This window comes from Betta splendens, chromosome 7, assembly GCF_900634795.4.
Source record: "Betta splendens chromosome 7, fBetSpl5.4, whole genome shotgun sequence".
In the NCBI taxonomy this organism is placed as follows: domain Eukaryota; kingdom Metazoa; phylum Chordata; class Actinopteri; order Anabantiformes; family Osphronemidae; genus Betta; species Betta splendens.
The window spans coordinates 595,122-608,255 of NC_040887.2; the positions used below are offsets into that span (position 1 = coordinate 595,122).

The window sequence follows — 13,134 nt, forward strand, 5'->3', positions numbered from 1 at the left end:
GCAAAATACGTTTTACTACAGTTTCCATTGAGCGTATCTAATGCTGCATTCACTTACATTTGTGGTTGAACGAAAGTACTACACTAAGCTGAAGAATTATTGGTTTTGCTAACAGTTTTTATAGTGATGGGAAATTTAAAGATTGTCTTTAGAAGAAAATACCCTTTTAAAAGGGTATTTTCTTGTCTTTGAAGCCCATTTTGTTAGAAGCAAACACTTAAGTAGGTAGTTTAAAACTTGCAATAATAATTTTCCGAAAAAAGATGTTTTGATAGGTTCTCTGTGTTAATCCCCCCCCCCCCCATACCATGTAGGCCCAAAAAACCTAAACCTGAAAAAAAAGGAGTTGAACCTGGACAAAAAGAGAGCGGAATGTGAACAGAAAAAGAATTGTAACTGAAAAAAGCTTTGAGAGCGAAAAATTATAACTAGATATTCAAAAACATAAAAACTGAAGCTGAAAATATATATGAATTGAATTTTTTTGCATACACTTTTAGCTGTCAGTTTCAAATCGTTTTATTTTGCTTTCAAGACATCTGATCCCAACTTGGCTCCATAGACAAGTACATAAACAAAGCAGATAAATAGTAAATGAGGATGCTGACACATGGAGATCAGTGTCGTGTAAACCACCAGTACATCACATACAGAAAGGCTTCGTGACCTGGGGAGCTTCAGGCGCCCATATTCATGCTCTCCTGAGGAGCTTCCCTTCTCCCTGCTGCCATCGCTGCTTCTTGTTTGTTGCTGTTCGCATGTGTCCATCTGTCGGATCCACAGAAATAATTCTGACTTCTTCTATTTTCACAGTAATCTCAGATTCCCCACTGAGCTGATGAAACAATGTAGGAGCGAAGCGTCTGCTGCAGGATTCCTGTGTGTCGACGCTAAAACAGACTCGCAGACATACATTTCCCCCATGTGTTAGACTACAAGGCCGTTTTTAGCATATGGCTGCATTGCTCCAGCACGTTTTCACCAAATGCTTTGCAGAAACCAGCCGACAGACAGAGAGAGACACAAACACCAGCTGCTGTTTCCAACCTCCCACCAACACCTTCTCCTGCTGTAGAAGCAGCAGCTGAAGGGCTCTGGCCTAAAGAAACAGCTCTCACAATGATTGACCTGCATCTGCAGAAGCGTCTGAAAGCTAATGAGGACACATCTGGAAAAACTGCCAGTCGACAGCTCCTGCCCTGACTCACTGGCGTCACTACAGCTGTGGCAGCTGACTTCTCACCTGCTTATCACCACTCAGTCACTCGCTCCGTCGGCACATGCTATAATAATAACATACTGAACCACACCTTTGTGGCTTCTGTGACATGTAAAGGTGGAGCTTCTGCAAACAGTGTTTATTTTATTATCTGGCCAATATTCCAGTTGTGTAATCCCCTGAGAGACCAACGTCTTTACTTCTGCCAGTTCTCAGCTTCTTTGCAGGGATGAAATTGGACATTTTAACATTCAGCCAGACGTCCACCAGAGTAAATGCTGCAAAAGCTCCATGTTTTTATCTTACATTCAGTGGATCAGTGGCTTTTGTTTTGATCACACTCTTTGATACGTTTCTGACTCCGAGGTGGTCTGGGTCCCATTTAGTCCAAACCAGGATAAACACGTGCCATAATTAACATTTTTCAGCCGGACTAAACGCTCTCTGTTTATTTATCTTCCGTCTGCTGTTTATTTGCAGGAGGAAAGACGGTGGCTGCAGCTGCACATGCTCAGATGCAGAGCTCACCACCGCTGCCGTGAGCAACAAAACCCACCTGAGACCTGAGGAGCATGAGATTGGCTGCCGGCTACTACCCAGTGAAGAAAGGGGGGGGGGGCACCAATCGTCTCTAATCTAATTTACAGCCGATCAAAATAAAACACCAGCTGGTCCTTATCAGGAGAGGGGTGTGTGTGTGTGTGTGTGTGTGTGTGTGTGTGTGTGTGTGTGTGTGTGTGTGTGTGTGTGTGTGTGTGTGTGTGTGTGTGTGTGTGTGTGTGTGTGAGCGAGCGCTGAGCCCAGGTGTGGAGCTTCCTCGTCCAATCAAACACCAATCATCCTCAATTAATACCCGGCCATAAATACTGCTGCTTACTGTCTTAGTCGAGTGTGTCCACTGGTCGTATGTGTGTACAGATATTTAAAGTATTACATATTAATACATCTTTTTACCAGCTGTGGTGCATACACAGAGGTGAGACACAGGCTGAGGTCAGGTGTTAGACTGATCCCAACAGCTCATTTTCATGGGTTATGACTCTCTCACCTTAAACCTGAATGACCAGCTCTGACTCACAGCTGCTTCTTGTGGACAAAGATAAAAGCAACAAAGAGTTAAATGTTCTTTCCCCAGGTGAGACCCACAGGTGCAGCCGCGAACAAATGCTAATCATCAACCCTGTCACGGTAGGAAGAAGTGGAACCGACACTGTGGTTGGTCTGCAGGTGCAGCTTCTTGTAATAATGATTATTTCTAGAATCAGAGGATTCATTTCCTCTGTCACTGCCAGAAAACGGAAAAGCAGAAGCTGGTGTTTGGAGGAAGAGAAGCAGGTGCAGGCCGCTTGGTTACAAACAGACATTACTGTTATTTGAATAAAAGCTTTAATTCCCTGTCGTCTCATTAGCCAATAATGGCTCTGTTCCCTCTGAATGCCACAGCTGATTGGCTGACTCATCTCTGCTAATTCACTTTGTGCTAATGGAAACGAGGAAGAGGAGGAGTAAGTTCTTCAGTGCTGCCACTTTGGAGAAAGAAACAAAATTTGACACAGGAGACGATGAGGCTTCCTCTGTTAGACTGGTGCAAACTGAGACTAGAAGCGGGAGAGGAAAGGCTGCAGAGCCAAATGCACAACCAGTAGACTGAACTAACAATCAATGGTTTTAATAATTACACGCACGCACGCACACACACACACGCACACACACACACACAAAAAAACAACAAACAAAGACACAAAACCAAGAGAAAGCCAGGTTTCCCCCTGGTGGCGTGGACGTCAACTGATGAACACCTAATGAAGGTGGAATCGCTTTGCTTCCCACGAGAGTCGTCCTGGAACCAGCATCCAGGATCGGATCTGATCTGCCAGGACACTGAGCAGCAGCTGGGCAATGGTGTCAAACTAAGACGAACACACTAAGGAAGATGTTCACGGACGGTTCTGATCAAAGTAGAGACTGGGCTGGACAGGACCAACCCTTAGCCAGTGTGAGCTGGGTGCGTGTTAGCACCACAGAGACTCAAAACTACACACACTCTGATCGCTGAGATCAGCTGCTACAGCAACACTACTGATAAAAGGGAAATAACTGTAATAATTAACTGTTGCCATGGTGACAAAGACTACTACTGCTTCTCCTACAGCTACTAGTGCAGCTGCAATATTAGTACAATGAGCTAATGCTGCTTTTGCTATTAGTACCACTACTAATACATACATCCCTTAAGGACAAAGACACACCTGGCGACAGAGACAGGGATCGAACCGGTAACATTCTGCATCCCAGGTCAATGCTGTAGCAATTGGAATAATGTGATACTGAGGTGAAATGATGCTTTCATGACGGTGAAGTCTTATATGTGATAACGTCACACCAACTGCCCCTTCAAGGCTCAGGGTTTTCCGGAGTGACGATGAGTCCAGTGGCGAACAGATCCACTCTAACATAATAATCACTTCCCTGTGAATCATGTCAGCATTTGAATGCTACAGTTCAGTCCAAATGTGTCTGTGGAGAAAGCATCAGGCACCACAGGGTTTGGTGCCTCTGCTCCACAGCAGGGATTGCTCTGTGATGCTAACTGTTAGCATTAGCACAGCATTCGTGAATCTAGTTCCTCAAGCAAAGTACTCGGGTTAACAGTGTAACAGTAACTCCAAGCGTCATCACACACACACATACACACGAGTTGTCCCGAGCATAGACACGGTCTCTGTCCAGCCCCAAATCATGTGCTTGGCCTCTTCTCTTTAATTGAATTTAATTAATGAATTAGAATGTGAGACCACGTCACAGCAGAAATTTTTCAGCTAAATCACAAACACACAGTGAAAGCTATTTACAGGACCAGTCCAGGTTAAAGGCAACAATTTGATAATCATCTAATTAACTGATGGTGTCTATCTTAATTAGGAACAATGACACGAAAACCTATGTATAACAGATGACATGGAAAACAATCGTTTGTTACTAAATGAGGATCTGAGCAGAACCCATGCATTTTACATTGCTAGTCCAAGTCTTTGGCTTAGCTGGTGGAGACCGTGGGACGAAAGCTGAGATGGACCAAGCGTCCCCGTCCAACTCAGAGCCCAATATCAATCAAAAGACAGCGATTTGCACCAATCTGTTTGCTCCATGGGCCGAACCTCCGGCTGTTCCTCCCTCTCGCCAGCCGTCTCTCTCCGAGGTCAGCTTTCACAGCATCTTCTCCTCTTGTGAATGAATATTAAAGCAGCAGCTGTGTGGGAGGGGAGACAGCCGAGAGGCAATCTGCACCCATTTTACCTCCCAGCCAATGAAAATGCTACAAATGACTGTGTAGTCAAAGGTGGTAAAGAGAGGCTTTTAAAAGCATCTTTAAATCTGAATGAGTCTGATGAGTAGATGGCTGCATTTATTCAATTAAAAAGCTGTTTCCTTCTGTGCAACACAAACGACAACCTTTCAAATGTTACGAACTGCTACACTGCTCACCCACAAACAAGGCCCAAACTGAGGCCAACCAAATCGTTAACCGGGAAATATTAACCCCACTAACTAAGACCTGCTCAACAAACTCTTCTATGGAGGTTCAAGCTCTAGGCTCAGAGGTCCGACTCAGACTGTCTCAGCGAAAAAACAAGATCCCGGACTGTCTGTCTGAGCGCTCAGAGCCGGTCCCGTCTCTGGGTTTACTGTGTTATGAAATCAAAACAGCGTTCAGTTTGTTTCCAGATGATAAAAGCAGAGCAGCAGCTCAATCGGAGCAAGCAGAGATATGCCGACGAAGGATCTCATCAGATTCTGACAATGCATTGGTATCAGGAAGCTGTTGCCTGTCTGCCTGCATGAGCAAACGCTCCTGTACCCGGCACTGGGTAGGTGCAGCGAGCACACTTCACTGGTTCATTCTTTTCAGACTGTGATTTCTCAGAGTCACACAGGTGCTTGGTCCTGGTTCTGAACAGAAACAGCACAGCGGTTCTAGCAGAGCAGCATTTATTTCTTAGAGCTGTACACAGCAATGTAATTATTAATAAACAATGTAAACATTCCATTGTTTATTAATAATTACGACTCATTTCAGGGGGAACCACAGGAAACACAATGCCACCAAGAACCAGAACCCAACACATGTCACAGCTGCTGGTGCTCATTGTCTGTTCCTTCCCACTGAACAATTAAAAGAAGCAGACCAGATTCTGCAGCTCTCTCATCCATCCATCCATCCTTCCTTCCTACCTTCTTCAACTGTCCACTGCGGGTCCCCACAAACACCACTGTGTGTTCTCCATAGGTGTACGCAGCCACGGCGCCCATGCCCTCAGTCCGGTCCTCATACAACGGGTTCCCCTCGATCACCCTCAGGCCTCCGAGCGGCTGGTTCAGCACAAGCCCGCAGAAATCATCTCCAATCTGCTTCGGCTGTGGAGGAGGAAAAGGGTTAAACGGGAGAAGCGCGATGGCACCGCAAAGCCTGGCTCGGTCCGGCCCATTCGACCCGGCTCTGGCCCACTTGATCTCACTGTGGCCCTGTTCGGCTCTAAGTGTTGTTGTAAGCTGTGCGTTTTGTCATATCTATTATTTAATTTTGTTAATTACACTGTTTAACGTGTTTGTTCAGTGTGAATTGTTACTGTGCTGTGAACAGGGAGGAGCTGGTTATTACAGGGTCCACGCTCAAAGGTTAGAACCCTGTCATTAGTGTTAAGGCTTCCATGCAGATCGCACACACTGCACTTAAATGTGCCTCTTGGGTCTCCACTCTGACGCTAGGCTCGATGGATGTATTAGAGTGTTTTAGGGGAATCCTGGGTTCACAGCACTGGAGCTGAAACGACTAGACCCAATCAGACAGGGTCCGTTTGCCTGGTTGGGTGTCGTCCGTCTTGAAGGTACAACATGGGCCAGAGTGACACACATTGTTTACACACTTCATGGACAGAACAAGGCAAAAGCGCACGCACGCACGCACGCACGCACGCACGCACGCACGCACGCACGCACGCACGCACGCACGCACGCACACACCCCAGACATAACATGGGCCATCGTCTCATATTCTCTCTCTTCCATCAGTGTGTGTTAGTTAGCAGGCTGCCTGATTGCTGGCTGGGGGGCAGCTCCAACATCCTTCCTGACCTCCTAACCTTCCTCGCCTTCACCAACCACCCCCTTCTCAAATCCAATCGCGGCCCAGAACCTCCTGGCGGGCCTCTCTGCTCGGTTGCCAGGGTTACCACTGCAGGACATTACTACCATGAATAGGAACATCATCTACCCCCAACCTGAAATAACCTCACTGCAGAGATAGATAGAGCGACAGCGAGAGAAAGCGAGCGGCCCCTTTCTCTAGGTCTTCTTGGTCTTGCCTTTTGTTTTGTTGTGTTACAGTAGTAAACAGTAGCAGAACCTTTCCATGCTCTGAGATCCAAGATCAAATCAAAATTGTGATTAAATGGTGAAAAGTGCGTGCAATGATTGACAGAACCCACAGGGCTGGAAGGAAACAGACTAACAAATCCAGAATAATCTCTCTCAACTCACACATCACCTGCTGGATCCAAAATGTTTGCTCTTTGCTAATATGCTAATATTCAGCAAACTCCAATAAGTATACAGAGCCATGGTTTCAACACCACCCCAGACCTCAGGCCTGAGTTTAACGTCTCTAACGTCTCACTGTTGAGTCCAGACCCTCAGACATGGCGTGTGCTTCTACATAATGCTTGTGCTGGAACTCACCGTGTGGATGCAAGGCAGCTCTTTGTTCAGTAACCACGGTAACGACAGACGTCCCTCTCCACGGTAACAGGAGCGGATCCTTTCCCTCATGGCTAGGTTGATGTCGTGGAGAGTGAAGAGACAAAGCACTGTCTCTCTGGGCGGGTTGGAGCGATTCTTCTGACCCTGAGACATGAAAACACATCACAGGTTCATATCCCACACAGGGTTGAAGGAACCCCAGAGCAAAGCAACATCAAAACACAACCTGGTATGTCATGACTGTTGATGACATCAAACTATAGAGAAACATGTAGATACAGAAAAGAAAAAGGCCAAATGGCTGATAGAGCACTAGATTGGGAAGCAAAAGGTCCTTGATTCAAGCCCACCAGAGTGTGTCGTTGAGTAAGACACTTCTCACTAGCTCCCGGGGCACCTAGCATGGCAGCCCACTGCCCCCCAGAGAATGGGTTAAATGCAGAAGATTGATTTCACTGTGGCATTGTAAGTGTCACATATGACAGATAAAAGATTTCTTCTCTTTTCTTCAAAAGACAGACAAACCTAATAAAAGATAATAATAAGTGGCAGAAAAACACAACAGTAATAAACAGGTGCATCACCTGTGAGAAGACGACAAACAGGACGTCGTCATCCTCGTTCAGGCCCAGAGCCTGCGCCAGCCGCCGTCCTGGCTTCTGCTTGTAGGCGGCCTGCACCAGTCGGTACTCCACGCCGTCTTTGGTGCAGCCCAGAGGAAACTCCACGTAGGAGTAGAACTCTGTGTCGTTGGAGCACATCCTGACAATCTTCGAGGTGAAGAACTTCTCTCCACCGGCGTCCATCTGCGTCAGCTGCGTGTCCAGCTGCAGCGTCAGGAAGTAGACGTAGGTGCGGCTGGAGAAGCCGTAGACGTAGTAGATGTCAAAGGCCGGGTACAAGGACAGCGTGTCTGATGGGATCTTGATCTGCGAGGAGACAAACTCGTCCTGATACACCAGTGAGAACATGTTGACGCTCTCCTCGTCCGCCACCAGCTTCCTGCTGGACAGGGTGGGGAAATACTCAGACTTCCCGTCGATGGCGGCACCGATAAAGAGGCGGCTGCCACCCTTCACAGGCTTCTTCCTCTTCGGGTCGGCTGTCCAGTCGTCCTCACCGACAACCACCCCTGCAGGAGAGCAGATGGAACAGGTGTTCACAGGGGACTGAATGGGGGCTAAATACTGTATGTGGTGCTTAAAGGCGTCTCGGTTTGACTCGGCTGCAGATCAGGGCATTGGTATGGCTGCTGGTCTGGCCTCTACATCCAGAGGCTCATCACATCCTATTACTTGTGTTTGTGATGATTTCAGAATTCCTAATCATTCGATTCTGATCACAGACTCCATCCCAGTGTAGTGAATCAGCTGTGTGAGCTATGCAACTATTCCTGACTGTCAATCACCTGTCATTTTTTTTGACAGTATTCATTCAGCCTTGTACAGAATAAAAACTCTGGCAGTTGATTTTGAATCAAACCTATTAAATATTTTGACAAACTGCTTTTTCAGCCTGTCGACATTGAAGTGAGATGCACAAACCCTGTTGAATGACAGGCAATGGGCTGGAAATTACAATTATACACAGAGCAAAAAATGACTTGTACTCATGTGACTATAACAATATGGCAAAGACAAAGGCAGCAAACGCCTCCATCAGAGAGTCCACAAGGAAGCAAGACAATGGGGAAAAGAAGGGACAGCAGCACCTCCGGTACTGAGATTAGCCTTGATAGCTAGGCAAACAACAGACAAAGCGAAGTGCAGTTGTAATTAGCGAGCAGTACAAGCTAGCGCCCGATCTGCTAGCAGCTTTAGAATGTATGCACGCTTTGGTTACCTGCTAATGTTAGCCTGTTATGGAGACAGGACACAATAAGAGTTACTGACTTTGTGCTACGCTAGGCTAAACTTGCATTCGTGGATAGCAGGGATGAAGCTTAGCCATGCTTAGCCGTTAGCATTGGTTACCTGCCATCCCATCGGCCTCTCTGGCTCCAGACAGGTAGTGCTCCTTGCGGTGATGTGGCTCCCCGAGTTTGAAGAGGTCCTCCAGCCTGAGGAACTGACAGATGCCCTGCCAGATCGAGCCACAGGCCACCAGTCTGTTCCCAGTGTAGTCCACCAGTAAGAGCTTATTCACGTTGTCCGACATCTCCAGTCTGAGAGCAGACACACAGATGAGATGTCAGACAGATAATTTGTGTCACACAGGTACAGAGCAGACAGACAGGTGAGACAGGCGCAGACACACAGACATGTGTAGTGGTCGAGTACCGGTGAGCACAGGCCCTAACGCTGGGAGGGGGGTAACATTTGGCGTTGTCCTCCACGGGTCCGGTCTGGTGACTCCTCAGCTCCGTCAGATTGGCCGACAGCTTTAGGATCCTGTTGATGGCTCCGACGAACACCTCTCCTGTCCTCCGGTGGATGGTTAGGTGGGTGAGGGAGGTGTCGAATGCTCGGTAAAACGACCTGCCCAAGGCCGCAGACGAAGGGGGAGGAAAAGCCGGGGCAGAAAGAATGGGTGAGGGGAGGTGAAGGAAGAGGAAGGAGAGAAGAAGGAAAGAAAAGGATGGGACCATCGTGGACAGAGAGAGGAGGAGGTGAAGGACTGAACGGAGGGGTAGAGCAGGAGAGGGAGAGGGAGAGAAGAGGTGCCTGCAGGTCTGAGGAGGAGTCGTCTTCAATGAGCCATGACTGTAGACACAGAGACACAGACTAAGACTATAAGGTCCGAAACAGCAGGACAGTCCAGAATCTGTGCTATATCACAAAATACCGAATTAAGAAAAAGGCGCGCTTCAACCATGTGTGAAGATGTGACACCTCAGAGAAACGGGCCAGTACCAACCCAAAGACCACATGCAGCAGTAACTACGTGTTCATGTGGACCCAGCTGAGCTTTGGACCTGCTGCAGCCCACAGCGGGAAGACGGCAGAATTCCTGAGAGCGTGAAAACAGAAGCAGGCAACTTCATGGTTCTGGTCCATGCGCACGGTCCAGAACAAAGCAGTGATCTTCAGCTGGGGGACACAGCAAACTGGGCTGGTGAACAAGCAACACAACCACACGAACGCTTCTTCTGTAGATGGGACCTCAGGCTCACATGGTCCAGACCTTTGCTTCTGTAGGTTCCCACATAGAGAGACATTGGCACGAGAGGGACGCTCAAATGGATATTAATCTGCAGTGGAGTTGTGATGGAGACAAAATGGAGGACGCAGCATCACTGACTGGGTTTTACATTAAAATGACTGATGCATATGTTTGAGTGTGAGTGACCCTGTGGGAACTGAACCCTCAGCTCAAGTGGTTGTTTTACCTAAAGATTAAGGCCTGAGAAAACAAGGCTACAGCACAAATGATCTATTATCTGATCTGGAATCAAGGTGTAAACACACGCATCATCATCATCATCATCATCATCATCATCATCTTTTTTATCATCACAAAAACATGGGTCAGTTCGGCTCAGAGGTTTTTAATGAGGCAGCAGAGGAGGGGAAACATGGACCCGGCACCGGTCTCTGAATGGAAGGATAATAAAGTTCCTCCGGCAGCAGAACCAGGGACAGTTCACCCAGTCTGACAATTAACCCTGTGACACACACACACACTGAAACACACAGCAATACAAAGAGCCAGTGAAAGATCAGCACATTAGTTAATTAGCCTGCCGAGCTGAGGGGGAGTCGGGGACGAGAGGTCGACAGATGGAGCAGAGGGACCGTGTGGGGAGACAGCTGGGCAGGCAGAGGACACGGATCCAGTTTCTCTGACTGGACTGGGATTTCACTGGTCCATCCATCACCCTGCTGAGGTGCAGAGCGTGGACACTTGGTCCTGTAGGGATGTGGCTGACCTCACTGCTCCTTTTTCATGTTCACTTCAAAACCTTCGAATGAGATGAGCCCCCGAAAAGAGCAGCACAATGCGTCTTTGTTGTGTGTTAATCGGAGCCTCTGATCGAGGGGGTGAGCGTGGGTGAGGGAGGGGGAGGGGCTACAAATGCTTTGCTAACATGTACTCAGTATGCAAACAGCTGAAGTGGTACTTTTACTTCTTGGGAGGACACACAGTTCTGAGACACAGGACGCTAAAGGGTTAACTTTTAACGGATCCCTGCTAAAACTAAACAACTGAACAGTTAGATTTTCTGGACCTTCATCCTCTCTCATCACATTAACTCAGACTACGTAGGTAAAACATGTTGTCGTCAGTAAAGGGGTTTCAGTAAAACAGAAGCGACTCATTCACTGATTAAATTCAGTTTGGTCATTGTGTCACTTCCTGTAATTACACAAACGAGGTGAACTGCATCTGCCTCTGTGATTAGACCGCTGCTAGCGGCTAACAGGCTAACTGTTGAATCAGCAGTGTGTTTATGGAGCTAAATCAGAGCTGGTGTCTCTGGGGTTGCAAACCTCACACTTCACTAAATCCGCCCTGAAAGGACAACGGCAACTACTTAACTTCAATGATTGAGTGGATCAGCAGCGAAAGTAGACGTGCTGTGACCCAGTGCACTGCCCCGCGTGAAGGGGATACCGTCCGGCTCCACAGGCCGGACTGGACTGGACCGGACCGGCGCGGAGCTGAGCTTCCTGTAGTCAGTGAACGCGTTGGTTTGCCAGGGGTTACTCTGCTGTAAGAACTGGTCCATTAGCTCGGAGTGTATAAACACGTCCGTCTATTAGGCCACAGGGTCACGGACCACACACAGCATCAACCACCAGCGTCTGTCAAACGAGTTTTCATTACAGACAAACACTGTTGGTGGCGCAGCTCATTGATGGGTTTGTGCTTAATGCCTAAGCTGATAGGAACCAGAGCCTCTGATCGACCAAACAGGTCTGACCCAGTGTGGTTAGAGCGGCGCCTTGTTGGGACACATGGTAGGAAACGAGCCTCTGGGCCCAGACAGGACATGGTTGTTGGAATTGTTTCAGTCCAGTTTCAGTTTTTGGATCAAGCTGATTGTGCAGTTGTTTTGTTTGTTGTTATTTGTGCCCCTCTTGGGCCACGCAGGGATGCATAGCCTGGTTGGAGGCTGGTGATGGTGTGGGGACCTCCTTGGTACAAACTGAGTCTCTCATTATTAGTATTATTATTATTATAAAAGCAGAAGAAGCTCGTCGCCTGATGTTTCATGCTGAGGAATCCAAAACAAACCCACTACGCGTACAGTAATGACAAGGAGCCCATTCATCAGCTGCATTTGGTGACCTCTGACCTCTTTATACATCACTGCTGCACTCACTTCTGAGGTGGAAAGTCCACACAAACTTTATTCTTAGGAAACAACAGTGGAGTCTTGTGTTTCAAACTCACGCAGCTTCATTTAAGGAATAACTTCATCAACTTTGAGTGGGGGTTGACCAAATCATGTCGAGTAGTATTTAAGAATGAAGGGACAATCAGATTCCTCCATAATTTCTATGGAGAGAAATGATCACCTCTTCATAAAGTCACCAGGGCAGTTGAAGATGAGGTAAAACACGCCATTCTCAAGTGCCCTGGTGACTTTCTGTGGGCTCACAAACTACAACTACTGCTTCCTGGTTTTATTTGCCACTACTGCCACTTCTTTTCTCTGGACATCAGTGGACAACACTTTTGCACATTTTGAGTGATAAAATGTTCAATATTATAAATATTGGACACAAGTTGCTTTTTAATGGTGAAGTTTCCCTTTAAAGCAGCTGTTTTAACACAAACAGTTTTTTACAAAGACTGCTTAACAAACGTCCCAGATAAACGCACACAGACAACCACATTAACACAAATGGGCCTGGATCCGTGTGTGACAGCACCATAGGGCGGTGCATGGAACTAGGCGGGTTCAGGTTGTTTACTAGGTCTAGTACAGTGTACACGTAGCACAGAGGTACGGTGAAGAGTTTAAGTTTAAGACCTGGCTCGTGTGTCTGAGACCGGACTGGATGGAGGGGGCTGCTGGGCCACAGAGCCCGGCCTCTGTCTGTAGCCATCAGTGTCTCTGCAGCCACTCAGAATTTGGCAGCTTCACTCACTGATTTTCTGATTTGAAAATGTTCTCAATTAACGACGGTAACTTAGCAACTAATGCAGTTTCCACGAGAGCAGTCGGCGCTTTAAGTGTCCCCTTAAAGAGAGAAGAAAAATGCTTTTAG

General features: G+C 47.4%; 1 protein-coding gene across 2 annotated transcripts in view; it reads right to left on the reverse strand.

Annotated features, from left to right (window-relative positions):
• Positions 1-13,134, reverse strand: part of plxna3 (plexin A3) — a 43,225-nt gene that overhangs the window by 26,319 nt on the left and 3,772 nt on the right. For both annotated transcript variants that reach the window (XM_029155593.3, XM_055510418.1), the window contains exons 2-6: positions 9,256-9,678; positions 8,950-9,140; positions 7,561-8,108; positions 6,956-7,120; positions 5,453-5,635 (exon numbers count right to left, since the gene is read on the reverse strand). In XM_029155593.3, the coding sequence (XP_029011426.1) occupies positions 5,453-5,635; positions 6,956-7,120; positions 7,561-8,108; positions 8,950-9,140; positions 9,256-9,563 (1,395 nt within the window). In that variant the 5' untranslated portion in view covers positions 9,564-9,678. The remainder of the gene's footprint in view (positions 1-5,452; positions 5,636-6,955; positions 7,121-7,560; positions 8,109-8,949; positions 9,141-9,255; positions 9,679-13,134) is intronic.